The sequence below is a fragment of the Erinaceus europaeus genome, chromosome 6 (genome assembly GCF_950295315.1).
Source record: "Erinaceus europaeus chromosome 6, mEriEur2.1, whole genome shotgun sequence".
Lineage (NCBI taxonomy): Eukaryota > Metazoa > Chordata > Mammalia > Eulipotyphla > Erinaceidae > Erinaceus > Erinaceus europaeus.
The window spans coordinates 21595757-21613383 of NC_080167.1; the positions used below are offsets into that span (position 1 = coordinate 21595757).

The 17627-nt window shown below is 39.0% G+C and overlaps 1 protein-coding gene and 1 non-coding gene across 11 annotated transcripts in view; both read left to right on the forward strand.

Annotated features, from left to right (window-relative positions):
- The first annotated feature begins 236 nt into the window (after positions 1 to 236).
- LOC132539100 (POTE ankyrin domain family member A-like) overlaps positions 237 to 17627 on the forward strand; it is a 46746-nt gene continuing 29355 nt past the window's right edge. For 8 of the 10 annotated variants that reach the window (XR_009550415.1, XR_009550416.1, XM_060193300.1 and 5 more), the window contains exons 1-8: positions 237 to 308; positions 572 to 639; positions 2759 to 3023; positions 4905 to 5019; positions 5188 to 5361; positions 8585 to 8691; positions 13873 to 14010; positions 14767 to 14834. Coding sequence is in view for 8 of the 10 variants with exons in the window: in XM_060193300.1 (XP_060049283.1) it covers positions 301 to 308; positions 572 to 639; positions 2759 to 3023; positions 4905 to 5019; positions 5188 to 5361; positions 8585 to 8691; positions 13873 to 14010; positions 14767 to 14834 (943 nt within the window). In the remaining 2 variants the exon portion in view is untranslated. The remainder of the gene's footprint in view (positions 309 to 571; positions 640 to 2758; positions 3024 to 4904; positions 5020 to 5187; positions 5362 to 8584; positions 8692 to 13872; positions 14011 to 14766; positions 14835 to 17627) is intronic. The other 2 variants (XM_060193302.1, XM_060193304.1) reach the window with 2 other exon arrangements.
- On the forward strand, positions 2049 to 2212 carry LOC132539206 (U1 spliceosomal RNA). The gene has a single exon (XR_009550498.1). It is a non-coding gene; the product is annotated as a U1 spliceosomal RNA (small nuclear RNA).

Here is a 17627-nt window from a genome sequence, read left to right on the forward strand (position 1 = left end):
ACTGATAAATTGACCATCCACCTATCCGTTTTCCAAATCCATTCTCTTATCTCTCGGCATAAACTAACTCACCATTGACACAAAGATACTGATACATGTCAGATCAGCTCAGAAATTTAAAACTAATTGTGCCTTAGTTTTGTCTGGGAATTTTCACTCTTTCTATGGGGAATTTGGATGTTTTGTGTATTCAGTACATCGCCAAACATTCTTGTGAAAGAAGGCAGTCAGATCTCTCTTTTCTGTAGGAATTCTTTGTGTCAAAGAGAAGTGAATTTCTCAAATGCAAACAGATAAAGGATGCATTGGTAAGATTCCCTGCCCCTTGCCCCCCGTATTCTAACTAGTTAACTTGCTGTTCTGTAATTTCCTTAATTCATTATGGCTTATACTTACTCTTTTCTATTCTTTATAATATGTGATCAATAAGATTATTGTAGATCTCATATATCCAAAGCATATAGGACAATTAAAGTTGTGACATTACCTCATATTTTGCAAGTACTATAGGAGTTAACTTTTTTCCACAGAATCACTAATGTAGTAATAATACTTCTCAATTCTTATGTAGTGGTCATCAACTAATTTCTGAAGGTGCAGTCAAACAGAAAACTAAGAAATTTCAGAATAATACTAAAGGTATGATATAAGATGCTAATATTACAGTTACTATATTTTTATTATTGCAGACCTGAAGTCTTACAGTTTTACCACTTTTGGGTCGCTTTTGCATTCAGATTGAGAGACAGATAGAGAAAGACATTTTTAGCTTCATAGTTCTCTGAGGGTCACATGCATGCTTTGATACTCGTATTCAAAACTCGGTCAAGTGTACAGTAGTGAAAATATTATCGTGAGGATTGCATTTTTCACTCCTTAAGAATTCCTCATGAACTAAGACTTGATTGGTGGCACACTTGCTAGAGCATCTACGTTAAAATGTGCAGAACATCTACGTTAAAATGTGCAAGGACACAGGTTCACCCCATTTCCTAACTGTAGGGGCAGCGTTTCTCAAATGGTAGAGCAGTGCTACCAGTGTCTCTCTCTGTCTCTCTCCCTCTCCCTCTCAGTCTCCCCTTCCCACTTAGTTATCCAAAAACTGAAAAAGTAAAAAGTAATAAAAAAAAAAAAGGAAGGGGGCAGGTGATATCGCAGTGGGTTAAGCACACATGGTGTGACGCACAAGGACCGGCATAAGGATCACGGTTGGAGCCCTGCCACCTGCAGACAGGAAGGTGGGGACAGGCTGTTGCTTCGAAAGCAGTGAAGCAGGTCTGCAGGTGTTTATCTCTCTTTTCCCTCCTCTCTCGATTTCTCTCTGTCCTATCCAACAACAACGGCAACGACAACAATAGCAATAACAACATGGGTAATAAAACAGGAAAAATGGTCTCCGGGAGCAGTGGATCTGTAGTGCAGGCACTGAGCCCCAGCGATAACTCTGGAGGCAAAAAAAAAAAAAAAAAATTCTCGTGAACTATAGGTTATCTTAAATCCAGGACAGTATATGTTTGTGTAAAGAGCATCATTTTTTAGTCAAGAATTTGAATAATCATAGCATACATTTGTATACATGTAGAAGAAAAAATCTTGGGAGTCGGGCTGTAGCGCAGCGGGTTAAGCGCAGGTGGCGCAAAGCACAAGGACCGGCATAAGGATCCCGGTTCGAACCCGGGCTCCCCACCTGCAGGGGAGTCGCTTCACAGGCGGTGAAGCAGGTCTGCAGGTGTCTATCTTTCTCTCCTCCTCTCTGTCTTCCCCTCCTCTCTCCATTTCTCTCTGTCCTATCCAACAATGACAACAACAATAATAACTACAACAATAAAACAACAAGGGCAACAAAAGGGAATAAATAAATAAATAAAAATAAATATTTAAAAAATAAAAAAAAATTAAAAAAAAAAATCTTTGACTATTTCAACAATTAGGAACATTATGAAAATAAATATTACAGCATTACATTTCATGAGTCAAAAGTTTTAGATTTTGCTACACTAAGAAGTCATTCGGCAGAAATACTTGATTCTAAAGAATTAACCAGGTGGATACTTACCTGGCAGGGGAGATACCATGATCACGAAGGTGGCTTTCCCAGGACACAGCTTATCCATTGCACTTCGGATATGCAGACCCTTAAGATTTCCCCAAATGTGGGAAACTCGACTGCATAATTTGTGGTAGTGGGGGACTGCGTTCACACTTTTCCCTGGTTAAAAAATAAAAGGGAGTTAGGTGGTAGCGCGCAGCAGGTTAAGCGCAGGTGGCGCAAAGCGCAAGGACTGGTGGAAGGATCCCGGTCCAAGCCCGGGGCTCCCCACCTGCAGGGGAGTCGCTTCACAGACGGTGAAGCAGGTCTGCAGGTGTCTTATCTTTCTCTTCCCCTCTCTGTCTTCCCCTCCTCTCTCCATTTCTCTCTGTCCTATCCAACAACAACAATAACAAATACAACAATAAAAGAAAAAGGGGGATAAAAGGGAATAAATAAATATTTTAAAAAAAGAATTAACCAGGTGGTGGCACATCTGGTTAAGCGCACATTACAATGCCTAAGGACCCAGGTTCAAGTCCCTTCTCCCCACCTGCAGGGAGAAAGCTTCACTAGTGGTGAAGCAGGGCTGTAGGTCTCTGTCTTTTCCTTTTTTTTTTTTTTTTATCTCCTCTCCCCTCTCAATTTCTTCCGTCTCTACCCAATAATTTTTTTTAAAAGGAGCTTTGTTGGTATTATCATTATCGCTGTCATTAACTTTTGCCCTAGATTTGAGTCCAGAAATCTGGGAGAAGCCAAGGATCAGTGAGCTGCTTTGGAAGACAGTTGGCAAAGAGATTAAAAAGGCTTTTGGCATGGAGATTGAAAAGGCTCCAGAGATCAGCTACTATGTCAACCCAAAGAGTGGGTACCAGGTCCTTGGTAAAGATCTCAAGGAAATACACAAAGCTGCTATCATTGGTGACAAAGTGAAAATGGAGAAAGTTCTTTTGCAGCAGATACCTACGCTGAATGATAGAGACAAGAACAACAGGTAATAGTGTCAGTGAGATCCAGGTCAGTGAGGTATGCAGACCTGGCAGAGGCTCAGCCTGGTGGAGATCCTGCTTTCCTATGAGCTAGGTCCTTCACTGTTCTCTCTAAAGCTTCTGAAGGCACGATGTCATAGGAACTTACCTGGGGTCTAATGCTGTGCTCTAAGGTCAATAAGAAAAAAGAAGGTTTTTTTTGTTTGTTTTTTTGCCACCAGGGTTATTGCTGGGGCTTAGTACCTGCACTATGAATCCACTGCTCCTGGATGCCATCTTTTTTCCATTGTTGTTGCTGCTATTGCTATTGTTGTTTTTGCATAGGACAGAGAGAAAGAGAGAAGAGGGGATGAGAAAGAAGGAGAGGGAAAGATAGATACCTGCAGACCTGCTTCACTGCTTGTGAAGCTGCCCCCACTGCAGGTGGGGAGCCAGGGCCTCGAACTGGGATCCTTGTACCAGTCTTTGCGCTTTGTATTATGTGCCCTTAACCTGTGTTAATTAGTTGTTCTTGAGTTCACTTCTAATTATGTTTTTGGAACACTTTACTGCCTGTTTCCAAATGATACAACAATTATTAATAATGACAGAATGTCACTTCCGTGTGCACATTTTTTATACCATGGTACGATGATGTATTATATAGACAAGTGCCTTATGAGAACAGTAATTTCATTTTCATGTTGCTAGTGACTTTCCAAGGAATGAATTCTAAAGCAAAGTTCTAAATATTTGATTTAATGTTATTAAATAAACCCTTAATTTGGCACATGTCTGACCATGCACACGGCCCAAATTTGAACCCTGAAGCTCCAAAGGAAGCTCTGAGACTGTGATTTCTCTTCCTTTATTTCTGTCTGACTCTCATCTCTGGATGAAAAAGAACCCTAATTGCTGTGGAGTTGTGCATGTCTGTGACCCTTATTTCCTTTTTTTTTTTTTTTATCATTTTTTTTCCCTTTTCTTTTCCTTAATTCTTTTGATAGAGAAAAATAAAGAGTGAGGAAAAGAAAGAAAAAGAGTGACATCTGAAGCATTGCTATACTGCTTGTAAAGCTTCCCCCCTGCAGGTGGGAACTGGGGATTTGAACCTATTTCTTCAGTGCGTGGCAATGTGTGCACTCTACTTGTTGCACCACCTCTAAGCCCCAGGCTGATTGTAAACAAAACAAAACAAAACAAAGTCTGTGTATGTTAGATGATAACATTAACACAATAAAAGATTGAGCTTTTTTCTTTTCTCTTTTTATTAGATAGAACAGATAGACATTGAGAACGGAGAGGGAGATAGCAAGATAGACAGATTGAGAGAGAGAGAGAGAGAGAGAGAGAGAGAGAGAGATGGTATGGATGCAGACCTGCTTCATCACTCATGAAGATTCCCTCATGCAGGTCGGGATCTGGGGCTCCAACCAGAATCCTTGAGCATTATAATGTGTATGTTCAACTGGGTGTGTCACTGCCTGGCTCCATGGGTCCTACTGTTTTTATCCAAATAGAGAAAACTCCATTATTCTATGTTTTTAAAAATGTCTTTATTGAGGGATTAATGTTTTACAGTTGACAGTAAATACAATAGTTTGTACATGCATAACATTTCCCAATTTTCCACATAACAAAACAACCCCCACTAGGTCCTCTGCCATCATGTTCCAGGACCTGAACTCTCCCCTCAACCTACCCCAGAGTCTTTTACTTTGGTGAAATACACTAACTCTAGTCTAAGTTCTGCTAAGTGCATAAGACCCTATTGTTGTGGTGAAAAGAGAATGCTAGTAAGTAATGTGTTTATCCAAAGAATGTTAAATTTTGTTCTTAAGTCATCAGCTACTGGGTAATTGTACATATTTGAAATCACATCCTAAAATAGCCTCTCACTCTCACAGGACTGCTCTTCATTTTGCTTGTGTCAATGGCCACCATGAAGTGGTAATTCAACTGATGGATGCAAAATGCAAGCTTAATCTCTGTGACAATGAAAATAGAACAGCTCTTATTAAGGTAGGCACTAATCCATTATATCAATAAGAGGCAGCTTTGATTTAATTACTTAAGAGTAAAAAATAGAACAAAAATTGTTTTCTCATTTAAAATTAAGTAAGTGTAAAACCCCTGGAATGCTAACTTTGGTTACCTGGAATTCACAGTCTGTATTTTGGTATGATACAGGCCATACAATGTCAGCAGATAGAATGTGCCTTCATTCTACTAGAACATCTAGCAGATCCCAAGGTGACAGATTGCTATGGGAACACTGCTCTCCACTATGCTGCCTGTTGGGAGAATTTGTCGATAGCTACAAAGCTGCTTTCACAGGGTGTTGATATCGAAGCAAGAAACAAGGTAGAACTGAAACCAATTCAAATTAGAAAATATTTTAAGCACATCACTTTATCTTATAAGCACACATATGCAGAAATGTACTGAATGCCACATGCCATTCCCTGCCACCATGTGAGGGAGGTTTGTTTGTTTATTATTGTATTTACTTATTTTATTGCTGCCGGCATTACTGTTGTGGCAGGTGCCAATACGACAAACCCACAGCTCATGCAGAGCTTTACCCACCAGTGCGTCCTGGAGCTCTGATTCCTCAGAACCTCATCCCACTAGGGAAAGAGAGAGGCAGGCTGGGAGTATGGATTGACTTGTCAACACCCATGTTCAGCGGGGAAGCAACTACAGAAGCCAGACCTTCCCACAACGACCTTGGGTCCATACTCCCAGAGGGTTAAAGAACAGGAAAGCTATTCAAGGGAGGGGATAGGATAAGGAGTTCTGGTGGTGGGAATTGTGTGGAGTTGTATCCCTCTCATTCTATGGTTATGTCAGTGTTTCCTTTATATATATAGAAAGTAGTAATGTGGGGTAGGTGGTAGTGTGCTGGGTAGAAAATACACATTACCATATGCAAAGACCACAGTTCCAGAGCAGCAATGATAGCCCTGAATCCACCTTTCCTTCTGGCTGTTTCCCCTCCCCCCCACTTCCTTTCTTTTTCTGATAGAGACAAGGAGAAACAGGGAGGAAGAGGAAAGAGAGACACCTGCACTAACTGCTCCATCATTACTGAATCTCCCCCTCCACCCCAAGCCCTGTAGTTAAAGACCATCTTAGCATATTTTTCAAACATATGTTATCTTGGGATATTTTGGGAGATAGTACGGAAGTTCTAGTAATATGAACAGTTTTTGAAATAGAATTTAAGAAACACCACTCCAGTTATAATCTTTTTTCTGTTTTTGAGTATTCAGTGAAGCTATAGCCTTTACTAGTTGTTTTCTTTTTTATAATTTGGAGATATAGATACCAAAAATAGCCCTTGTCCTCAAGAAACACCTAGTTTAGCTGAGGATTAACATACTCGAACATAATATAGTGTAATACGATCAATATATTATGTCTGTGCTATGATAGAAGCTAAATTCTGAGAACTGGTAAATAGACATGGCTGACAGTCGCAAAACCTATCTCTAGGGCCTGGATCCTTGCACATAGTGTGCTCTACTGGATGAGGAGAAAAGAGGAAAGAAGGAAGGAAGGAAGGAAGGAAGGAAGGAAGGAAGGAAGGAAGGAAGGAAGGAAGGAAGGAAGGAAGGAAGGGGGAGGGAGGAAGAGAGGGAGGGAGGGATGCTTTCTCATATATATTTCCCCATTTAAAGGAAGACTTCTTTCTTGCTTGCTTTCTTTATATCTCACATATGAGTGAGATCATTTGGTACTTGTCTTTACACTTCTGGATCTTTTTGCTAATCTGGTCTTTTATGGTTCTTTCCATGTTGTAGCAAAAGTGAAACATCATCTTTTCTCCTACTTGAACAGTATTTCATTGTGTATATGTATCACACACACATACATGTCATTAAGAATGTGGGTTGTCTATAAGTCTTGGGTATTATACATGGCTCTGAAATGAAATATAACTATGGATATATCAATTTCTGTAATGTAAAAATTAACACTGATTTACAGTGTAATAGTAATTTAGGAGTAACTGTACACACATACACACACACACACACACACACACACACACACATATATGTATTCCTATAAGTCCTAGTGCCATTATACCAAATGACATCTTACTCCCTGTCCCTCAAGTCCTCTTCATCCTTTCTCACCAATGTTCTTGATTCAGTTGGTGTCAGTTTTTGTTAGTTTTTATTTAATATCCCACTTAACAGTGAAACTATTCAGTGGTTTAACCCACTCTTTCAGTTCCCCTTTTCTTTCTTTCTTTCTTTCTTTCTTTCTTTCTTTCTTTTCTTTCTTTCATGACTCAATTACTGTCTATAAGATTATAAGTAAGAAAAAACAAGAAAAGAAAGATTAATAGTAAGATAACTAGGTTGTACTTCTTTGCTGCACTCATCCTTTGTCCACTTAGCATAATGATCTTGTCCTTAAAAGAAAGAGCACCATCTTTTAAATGCCTTTGAGTAGTATTCCCCTCAATTTATCTGCTCCATCTTTATCCACTTGTCTGTCAATGGGCACTTAGGTTGATTTCATAGTTTGGATTTTGTGAATAGTGGAATGCATATAACTTTCTAGGTTACCGTCTCAGGATCTCTGATGCATGCCTTGGAGAGGAATTTATGGATCATGTGGCAGGCCTATTATTTTGTTTTGATGACTCAATCTCCATACAACTTTCCATAGAGACTGCACTGATTTTTCATTCCAACTGAAAGTGTTCTATTTTTTAAAAATTTATTATCTTTATCCATTTATTTGATAGAGACAGCCAGAAATTGAGAGGGAAGGGTAGGATATATATATATATATATATATATATATATATATATATAGAGAGAGAGAGAGAGAGAGAGAGAGAGAGAGAGAGAGACAGATAGACAGCTGCAGCACTGCTTCACCACTTGTGAAGCTTTCCTCCTGCAGGAGGGGACTGGGGACTCGAACCTGGGTTCTTGTGCATTGTAACATGTGCTCTCAACCAGGTGCACCACCACCTGACCCCAGTGTTCTCTTTTCTTAATGCCCTCACAATCACTTTGCTGTTTCTGACCTTTTAGTTGTCCACCATTCTTATAGGTATGTGTTGTCTCAATTTGCATTTCTCTGATTGTAAGTGAGGAAAATATTATTTCATGTAGCTTTTGGAAATTTCTATCTTGTTATTTGGTACATTTTAAAAAATTTGGTCATTGTGTTGCCGTTGTTTCTTCGAGTTTTGCATGTTCTTTGTATATCCTGAATATTAACTCTTTGTCAGATATGTATTGTCTGAATGAATAGTTTCTCCCACTCAGTGGGGGTGTGTTTGCATTTTGCATGTGGTTTAATTCACTGTGCAGAAGTTGTTTAGTTGATGTAATCCAGTTTCTCTTTACCTTCTCTCCTCTTTCCATGCTGCCAAGTCTTTAAGTGTATATAAGAGGAATTAAATATAAAATTACAGACTAGTGAGAAGGAAGCAGTTTCTTTTTATTTCCTTTCCATAGTAAATGTTGAAATTTAGAGGGTAAACTCTTCTACAAATTATAACATTCAGTTAAAGACGTGATTTTGTGCATTGTGAATTAGTTTTTCTGTTTTGCAGAATGGATTCACACCACTCTTACTTGCTGTGAGTAAAAACAATCAGCAAATGCTGGAATTCTTAACAAGCAAAGGTGCAAATGTACGTGCAGTGGATGCATTGAAAAGGTAAAGTGGTCCTCTTTTAAGGTTAGTATTGTTCTAGAGTGACAATAATCACAAACTCAAGAAATATTAGATGAATGAGGACTAGCTCATCATTCTTAACATGCAGTGGAAAATGTCAGTACTTCATCAGTAAAGAGGAAGAACAATTATTCTGAGTGGGTATATTGAGAAGACTGTATATCGTGATACGTATTTCTTTTTTTCTTTATTTTTCTATTCCTGTTTTCTTTCCTTTAAAATTATTTATTGGCTAGAGACAGAGAGAAATTGTGAGGGAAGAGGGATGTAGGGGGGAGAGAGACAGAGAGACACCTGCAGCCCTGCTTCACTACTTGTGAAGCTTTCCTCCTGCAGGTAGGGACTGGGGCTAGTATGCAGGTACTTGCACACTGTAATGTGAGTGCTTAACCAGGTGTACCACTGTCCGGCCCTCCCCAGATGCATATTCTTTACAGTGCTGTTTAATGATCATTTACAATCTATTTTTTAGTTTATATGGTTAATTAAGTGGTTTTCACATTAGTGAGCATTTTTAGAGGATCCTTACTTTAATCAGCACCATATTGAGCTTAACTGTTTTATAAAGGGAGAATAAGGTATCTCAATATTGCACATACATGTGATTATAATCTGTTTATAGTCTGTTTCATCACCTCCTGCCATAAACTGTACACAGAACTCTTAACAGAAAGATACAACTTATCAGAACATGTGTACAGAAATGTAGACTCTACATTTCACCAGAAGCAGATGAGAAAATTATCACAGATATAAATCATGAGGAAGTATAAAATAAATGATTGCCCAAGTATTAAGCTCAATTTGTAAAAGAAACAAAAACCTTACTTTATTAAATAAATATTGTAAAAAAAATTTAAATAAAAAAAAAAAAGATCAACTGGCCAGTGTGTGTGTGTGTGTGTGTGTGTGTGTGTGTGTGTGTGTGTGTATGTGTGGGGGGCTGTAAAGCTCTTAAGCCATTCCCCTTCCAATGAGGGAGAGTGAATTTCTCAATTCATTCCCCCTTATCACTATCTTTTTCTTCTTGTATAGCCTGTCTCCTCTGTGTTTGTGCAAGTCTCCAAAGTTGTAAGAGTCAGGCATATACTAAAAGCCCATCTTGTAAAGTAGGGCATTTTTTAGTGTAGGATCTGCAGAAAGGATAAAACTATAGAGTTCTTCCCTTAATACTGATAGATGCAAACTGAAGTTCCCTCTTTAAAGACAAGTGTTTAAAGGCCAAGCTACAAGTTCATTCTTTTTTATTTTTATTTATTTATTTTTTGCCTCCAGGGTTATTGCTGGGGCTCAGTGCCTGCACCACAAGTCCAGTGCTCCTGGAAGCTATTTTTTCCCCTTTTGTTGCTCTTGTTGCTTTATTGTTATGTTTATTATTATTGCTGTTATTGATGTCATTATTGTTAGGATAAGAAGAGAGAATTGGAGGGAGGAGGGGAAGACAGAGAGGGGGAGAGAAAGACAGACACCTGAAAACCTGCTTCACTGCTTGTGAATCGAACCACCCAGCAGGTGGGGAGCCGGGGGCTCGAACCAGGATCCTTATATTGGTCCTTGGGCTTTGCGCCATGTGCACTTAACCATTGCACTACTGCCCGACCCCCACAAGTCTATTTTTTAAAAATTTCTTTGTTGGGGAATTAATGTTTTACATTCCACAGTAAATACAATAGTTTGTACATGCATAACATTTCCCAGTTTTCCATATACCAATACAACCCCCACTAGGTCCTCTGTCATCCTTTTTGGACCTGTGTTCTCCCCCCACCTACCCCAGTCTTTTACTCTGGTACAATACGCCAATTCCAGTTCGGGTTCTACTTGTGTTTTCTCTTCTGATATTGTTTTTCAACTTCTGCCTGAGAGTGAGATTATCCCATATTCATCCTTCTGTTTCTGACTTACTTCACTTAACATGAATTTTTCAAGGTCCATCCAAGACTGGCTGAAAACGGTGCAGTCATCATTTTTTTATAGCTGAGTAGTATTCCATTGTGTATATATACCACCACTTGCTCAGCCACTCATCTGTTGGTGGACACCTGATTGCTTCCAGGTTTTGGCTATTACAAATTGTGCTGCTAAGAACATATGTGTACACAGATCTTTTTGGATGGGTGTGCTGGGATCCTTAGGATATATCCCCAGGAGAGGAATTGCAGGATCATAGGGTAGGTCTATTTCTAGCCTTCTGAGAGTTCTCCAGACTGTTCTCCATAGAGGTTGGACCAATTGACATTCCTGAACCAGCAGTGTAGGAGGGTTCCTTTGACCCCACACCCTCTCCAGCATTTGCTGCTGTTACCTTTTCTGATGTATGACATTCTCACAGGAGTGAAGTGGTATCTCATTGTTGTCTTGATTTCCATTTCTCTAACAACCAAAGACTTGGAGCATTTTTTCATGTGTTTCTCGGCCTTATGGAGCTTTTCTGTGGTGAATATTCTGTCCATATCGTCTCCCCATTTTTGGATAGGGTTATTTGTTTTCTTGTGGTTGAGTGTGGCAAGTTCTCTATATATTTTGGTTACTAGCCTCTTGTGTGATATATGCCATGTAAAGATCCCCCATTCTGTGAGGGGTCTCTTGGTTTGGGTAGTGGTTTCTTTTGCTGTAAGAAGCTTTTTAATTTGATGTAGTTCCATAGGTTTATGCTTGCCTCAGTCTTCTTTGTAATTGGATTCGTTTCATTGGAGATGTCTTTAAAATTTATATGGAAAAGAGTTCTGCCAATATTTTCCTCTTAAGTATCTGATAGTTTCTGGTCTAACGTCCAAGTCTTTGATCCACTTGGAATTTACTTTTGTATTTGGTGAAATATAGTGGTTCAGTTTCATTCTTCTGCATGTTTCAACCCCTTTTTTCTAATACCATTTGTTGTAGAGACTCTGCTTTCCCATTTAATAAGTAGTCTGGGCACATTTGTCAAAAATTAGATGTCTGTAGGTGTGGGGGACATTCTTAACATCAATAGATGTCAACTAAACTCCCTTTCTTAGCAACAATTTCAGTCTCCTTTTGCTTTGTTACAATAATTTCATATAATTGTCTGTAGGCTATAAGGGACTCCTATAATACTCTTTTTTTTTAAAAAAAATATGTATTCTCTTTTGTTGTCCTTGTGTTATTGTTGTCTTTATTGTTGTCATCGTTGTTGGATAGGACAGAGAGAAATGGAGAGAGGAGGGGAAGACAGAGAGGGGGAGAGAAAGACAGACACCTGTTGACCTGCTTCACCACTTATGAAGCGACTCCCCTGCAGGTGGGGAGCTGGGGGCTCAAACCGGGATGCTTAAGCTGGTCCTTGTGCTTGTACCACCTATATTTAACCTGCTGCGCTACTGCCTGACTCCCTCCTATAATACTCTTTTTAGCCATATCCTAATGCTCTTGCAGTGGACCACAGTGTTTAATTAACTTTACAACATTGGTAAAATAAAGTCAAACTGTAAATATATTTTCTTTATTATGTCCTTAAATTGTTTTGTCCCTGGCTTGGCCTATTGTATGAATAATATATTAACATGTATAAAGTTCACATATGTGTTAATAGATGATGAAGTCTACAAGACTCCTTACAGGCAGTCTGTTAAGTGTTTCTGGAGTCAAATGCACATATTCTTGACTGGGAAGGAGGATAGAGTGTCTGCATCATTACTTCCTGAACTGTTACCTCATCCACTGCATGTCCTTTAATTATGGCTGTATATAAGATTAAACATAACACTTAAGATAATTTACTAGGGAGCCCACAAACCTGAGCATCATAAATGACCATTAGTAGTAAGTAGTATTATCAATGTTACTGTTTGAAAACTTAACTCTTTCCCCCTTACAACCAGGACTTAACTAGGATTTTGTGCAAGCATGGTTCCACTGCTTTTCATAAACCTTTTTTTTTTTTCTTTTCAGATAGAGAGTGAAAGGCAGAGAGAGACAGACAGTGGGAAGAATGATGAAACAGCTCCACATCAGCACTTGTGAAGCGTGCAATTTCATGGTGGCCAGGTTCTTACACCCAGATTCTTATGCATGGCAGCAAGTGTATAATTTACTGGGTGTGCCATCCCTTGGTCTTCTTAAATTATTTTTATTTCTTTATTTATGAAATGGAAACACGGACAAGACCATAGGATAAACGGGTACATTTCCACACATTGCCCACCCCCAGAGCTCCATATCCAATCCTCTCCTTTGATAGCTTCCCTGTTTTTTATTCCTCTGGGAGTATGGACCCTGGATCATTGTGGGGTGCAGAAGGTGGAAGGTCTGGCTTCTGTAACTGCTTCTCCACTGAACATGGGTGTTGACAGGTTCTCCTAGCCTGTCTCTGTTTTTCCCTAATGGGGCAGGTATCTGGGGAGGCGGGGTTCCAAGACACATGGTGGGGTCCTCTGCCCAAGAAAGTCAGGTTGGCATCATGGTATCATCTGGAACCTGGTGGCTGAAAAACAGTTAAGATTTAATGCAGAGGGCGGTCAGGCGCAGTGGGTTAAGCGCACGTGGCGCAAAGCGCAAGGACTGGCATAAGGATCCCGGTTCGAGCCCCCAGCTCTCCACCTGCAGGGGAGTTGCCTCACAAGTGGTGAAGCAGGTCTGCAGGTGTCTTTCTCTCCCCCTCTCTGCCTTACCCTCCTCTCTCCATTTCTCTCTGTCCTATCCAACAACAACGACATCAATATCAACAATAATAACTACAACAATAAAATAATAGGCAACAAAAGGGAATAAATAAATAAAAATTTAGAAAAGAACCAGAAAAAAAGACTTTAATGCAGAACAAATTGTTGACTAATCATGAACCTAAAGGCATGAATATTGCAGACGAAGATTAAGGTCTCCCTTTTGGAGTTAAATCATCTTTAAAGTGGTTTGGCTAAACCCAGGGAGAAGTAGGGTATTTTTTAATGAACTCTTTACCTGTCTTAGATAAAACCTCAGCATAGCTTCTTGCCCACCAACGAACTTAAATTAGAAACTATTCCTATATAATGCTCCCATTGTTATGATGTTTCTTTCAACATTGAAGATGATTTGTAAAGGTGAACACTTGAGCTTATAAATGTATAATTATACACAGCTAAGATATGAACTCGGTAAAGCATATCCAACTTACTGTTTAAATAACTAAATTTCAGAGGGTAATATTTTATCTCTTTTTAGAACTGCCCTCATGCTTGCTCTGCACTGTGTAGCCCCCAAAATGATCATATTTCTTCTTCAACAAGGAATTGATGTCCTTTGTAGAGATATCTTTGGAAGAAGTGCTAAGGACCATGCTATTAACTATGGTTTGAATATGTAAGTATTTGTATTCAAAGGTTAGTCATTAATAAATGATGCTTAAATTTTTTTCTTCTTCAGACACTTTTTATTTATAGATATTAAAAATTTTTTTTAAATAACTTTACTAGGGCTATTAATAGTTATAGGACAGATGTTGACACAAGTATAATTTCTCATCTCCCCATGCTGGGTATCCGTAAACTCCCTCACCCCCAACTTAGGTCCTTCTCTGCCATCATGTACCAGGAGTTCAATTCCTTCTTTATGCCCTCCATTCCCCAGAGTCCTTTGAGTAGGAACAATACCCCATGCAAAATTCAAGTTTTACCTTTTGTTTTTCCTTTCTGTCTTTGTTTCTTAACTTCCACCTGTGAGATCATCCTGTATTTATCCTTCTCTCTGTGGCTTATTTCACTTAACATGATTCCTTCTCAAGTTCCATCCAAGACAAAGTAAGCCAATTACTTCATCATTTTGACAGCTGCACAATATTCTCACACACACACACGCACACGCACACGCACACGCATACACATGCTCGTGTGGGGGGAGCGGCGATGAACCTTGTACATGATACTGTGTGCACTTAACTGAGTAAACCACCACCTGGCCCCCACTGCTTTCCTTCTTCATATTATACATTCAGTAAAGAGCATACGTGATAAATACATTTTGTTAGGATTTCAAATATCTGAAATATTGTAAGAATTTAAGTGGAATTCATATAAGCCTCAGCTAGTGATAGTATTTCACACCGTTTTTTGTACATAGGAATTGTCAACAAATTACTGAATATTTGTCCGAAAATGAAAGCGGAAAATCTCAAGTTAGAAATCAGGGTAAGTGATTTTAAGTAGGGAATTACTCTTGGCAAGTCTCTAGATAAACATGTTTTCACAATAAGTTTGACAAAGCTTTAAATTTATTTTATTTCTCTGCCATTTTTTTTTTTTAATGCCATACTGATATCTTGGGAAAACAAAATATTTTCACTGTGTGATCTCACAGGCCAGTTTTTAAAATTTTTTTTTTTTTAACATTTCTTATCTTAATAAGAGAGAGAGAGATAAACAGAACGCATTTGTGGATAATGATAATGATAATGGGGGGGGACAAGAGACAAAGAGATGGAGGAAGGACACCCCGGTCCTGCTCCATAATCGATGAAGCTCCCCACTTCTATGTGCTTCCAGGTTAAACTTTGTGCCTAATGAATGGTGAGGCAAGTTTTCTACCTGGTGAATATCTCCTGGCCCGATAAAAGTTTGAAACCAAAACAAACAAACAAACAAACAGACAAAAAACCTGAAAGAAATATGTATGTTGTGTTGTTTCTTTCTTACTAATTTCTAAATCATAATTTTCAGTGTTATTTACAAACTGAACTATAGCTATTTAAATATTTGAGACAGTACAATCTTTTGTCATGGTTGGGGATTCATTGGCCTGGGCAGACTTTTTCAGATACAGAGAGAGACAGAGAGACAAAGGGGGAGACGGGAAGATGACACACACTGAAACTTCCCTTAGTTGTTGGGGGTCATGCTTAAATTAAGCCTGAATCCTGTACCTGGAAAAGCCACCACCCTTCCATGTGAGCTATCTTGCCAATGCCAGTACTGTCTTTATGAAAAGAAATTCATTTAGTGGTCCGGTACGTGGCACAGTGAATAAAGGATTGGACTCTCAAGCATGAGGTGCCAAGTTCAATCCCTGGCAGCACGTGTACCAGAGTGATGTCTGGTCTTCTCACTTTCCTACCTTTCTCATTAATAAATAAAATCTTAAGGGCATTGGGCGGTAGCGCAGTGGGTTAAGCACACGTGGTGCGAAGCACAAGGACCAGTGTAAGGATCCCAGTTCGAGCCCCGGGACTCCCACCTGTAGGGGAGTCGCTTCACAAGCAGTGAAGCAGGTCTGCAGGTGTCTTTCTCTCCCACACTCTCTGTCTCTCCTCCTTTCTTGATTTCTTTCTGTCCTATCCAACGACAGCAGCAACAACAACAACAATAACCATAACAATGATAAAACAACAAGGGCAACAAAAGGGAAAAAAATGGTCTCCAGGAGCAGTGGATTCGTGGTGCAGGCAATAACCCTGGAGGCAAAAAACAATTTAATGACTCAAGAACCTAAAATATAATACCTTTCTGTAATTACTAAATTGGGGCTAAGAGTTCTTTGAATATACCTATCTTGGGAGATGAGAATTTGTGCACTACTATACTGTAAACATTAACCCCCAATACAGTGATAAAAGAAAAAAGAAGAAATCATTGAAACATTTCAAGTTAGCCTATTGTGTGTTCTTATATAATCACATCATATGTTATGATGATTTTTATAGAATAATGTTCATTTTATTTATATACCTAGTGGATTATGTGTAGTAAATAAAATTCATTCAAAAGTAGCTATGCTTTTTATTTGGAGATAATAGTGTACAAAACTGAATGGAGGCTCACCTGTTTTTTTGTTATTTTATTTTTTTATATTTATTCCCTTTTGTTGTCCTTGTTGTTTTATTGTTGTTATTATTGATGTCATTGTTGTTGGATAGGACAGAGAGAAATAGAGAGGGGAAGGGAAGACAGAGGGGGAGAGAAAGATACCTGCAGACCTGCTTCAACGCTTGTGAAGCGACTCCCCTGCAGGTGGAGATCGGGGGCTCGAACCGGGATCCTTATGCCAGTCCTTGAGCTTTGCGCCTCCTGCACTTAACCCGCTGCGCTACCGCCGGACTCCCCAGGCTCACCTGGTTGAGCACACTACCATGTGCAAAAGACTCAGGTTCAAGCCGCTGAACCCCATCTACAGAGAGAAAGCTTTGAGTGGTGAAGCAGTGCAAATCTCTGTCTCCCATCTCTTTATTAATTTCTCTCTGTCCCTATCAGAAATCTTAAAAAAGAAAAATGTTAGAAAATACATAATATTTTTCTGATATTTTAAACGAAAAGCAACAATACAAATTGCAAACCGCTAGTATATCATAGATCCAAGTAGAGTCTGTGTTTTGAAAATACCAGCTATTAATATGGAAATTGAAAATCAGCACCTGGTTGAGAAGCAGTTTTATTTTATATATCACTATACCAAAAAGGTCTTACTATTAACAATTTCATCCTCATAACTCAATTTAAACTATTTTATTTGGTAGAATAGAGAGAAATTGAGATGGAATGGGATGATAGAGAGAGGGAGACAGAAGGGAGAGATAGATACCTGAAGCCCCGCTCCACTGCTCATGAAGCTTCCTCCCCTGTAGGTTGGGACTGGGGGCTTGAACTTAGGTCATTGTGCATGGTAATACATGCACTTAACCAGGTGTACCACCACACCAACCCATAACTCAAAAACAGAGTTACTGACTCTGCTTTTAAGGATAAAATGCTTGTCTTTGGTAATTAACATGACTTGAATTTTGTTAGAACAAAATGTCGCCATTATTGTAATACTCAATACTAACATTGAATTATGAGGATACAAAATATTTCAGAAAATTTAAGTTTTGAAAACTTGTGTCTTCCTAAGAAATAACTCCTACCATGGTGTGAACTGTTAAGGATACCTTTATTCTCACGGGCCTTTATCTAAGATAGTCTATGGAACTGTTTTTCAAGTTACGGAAGTCA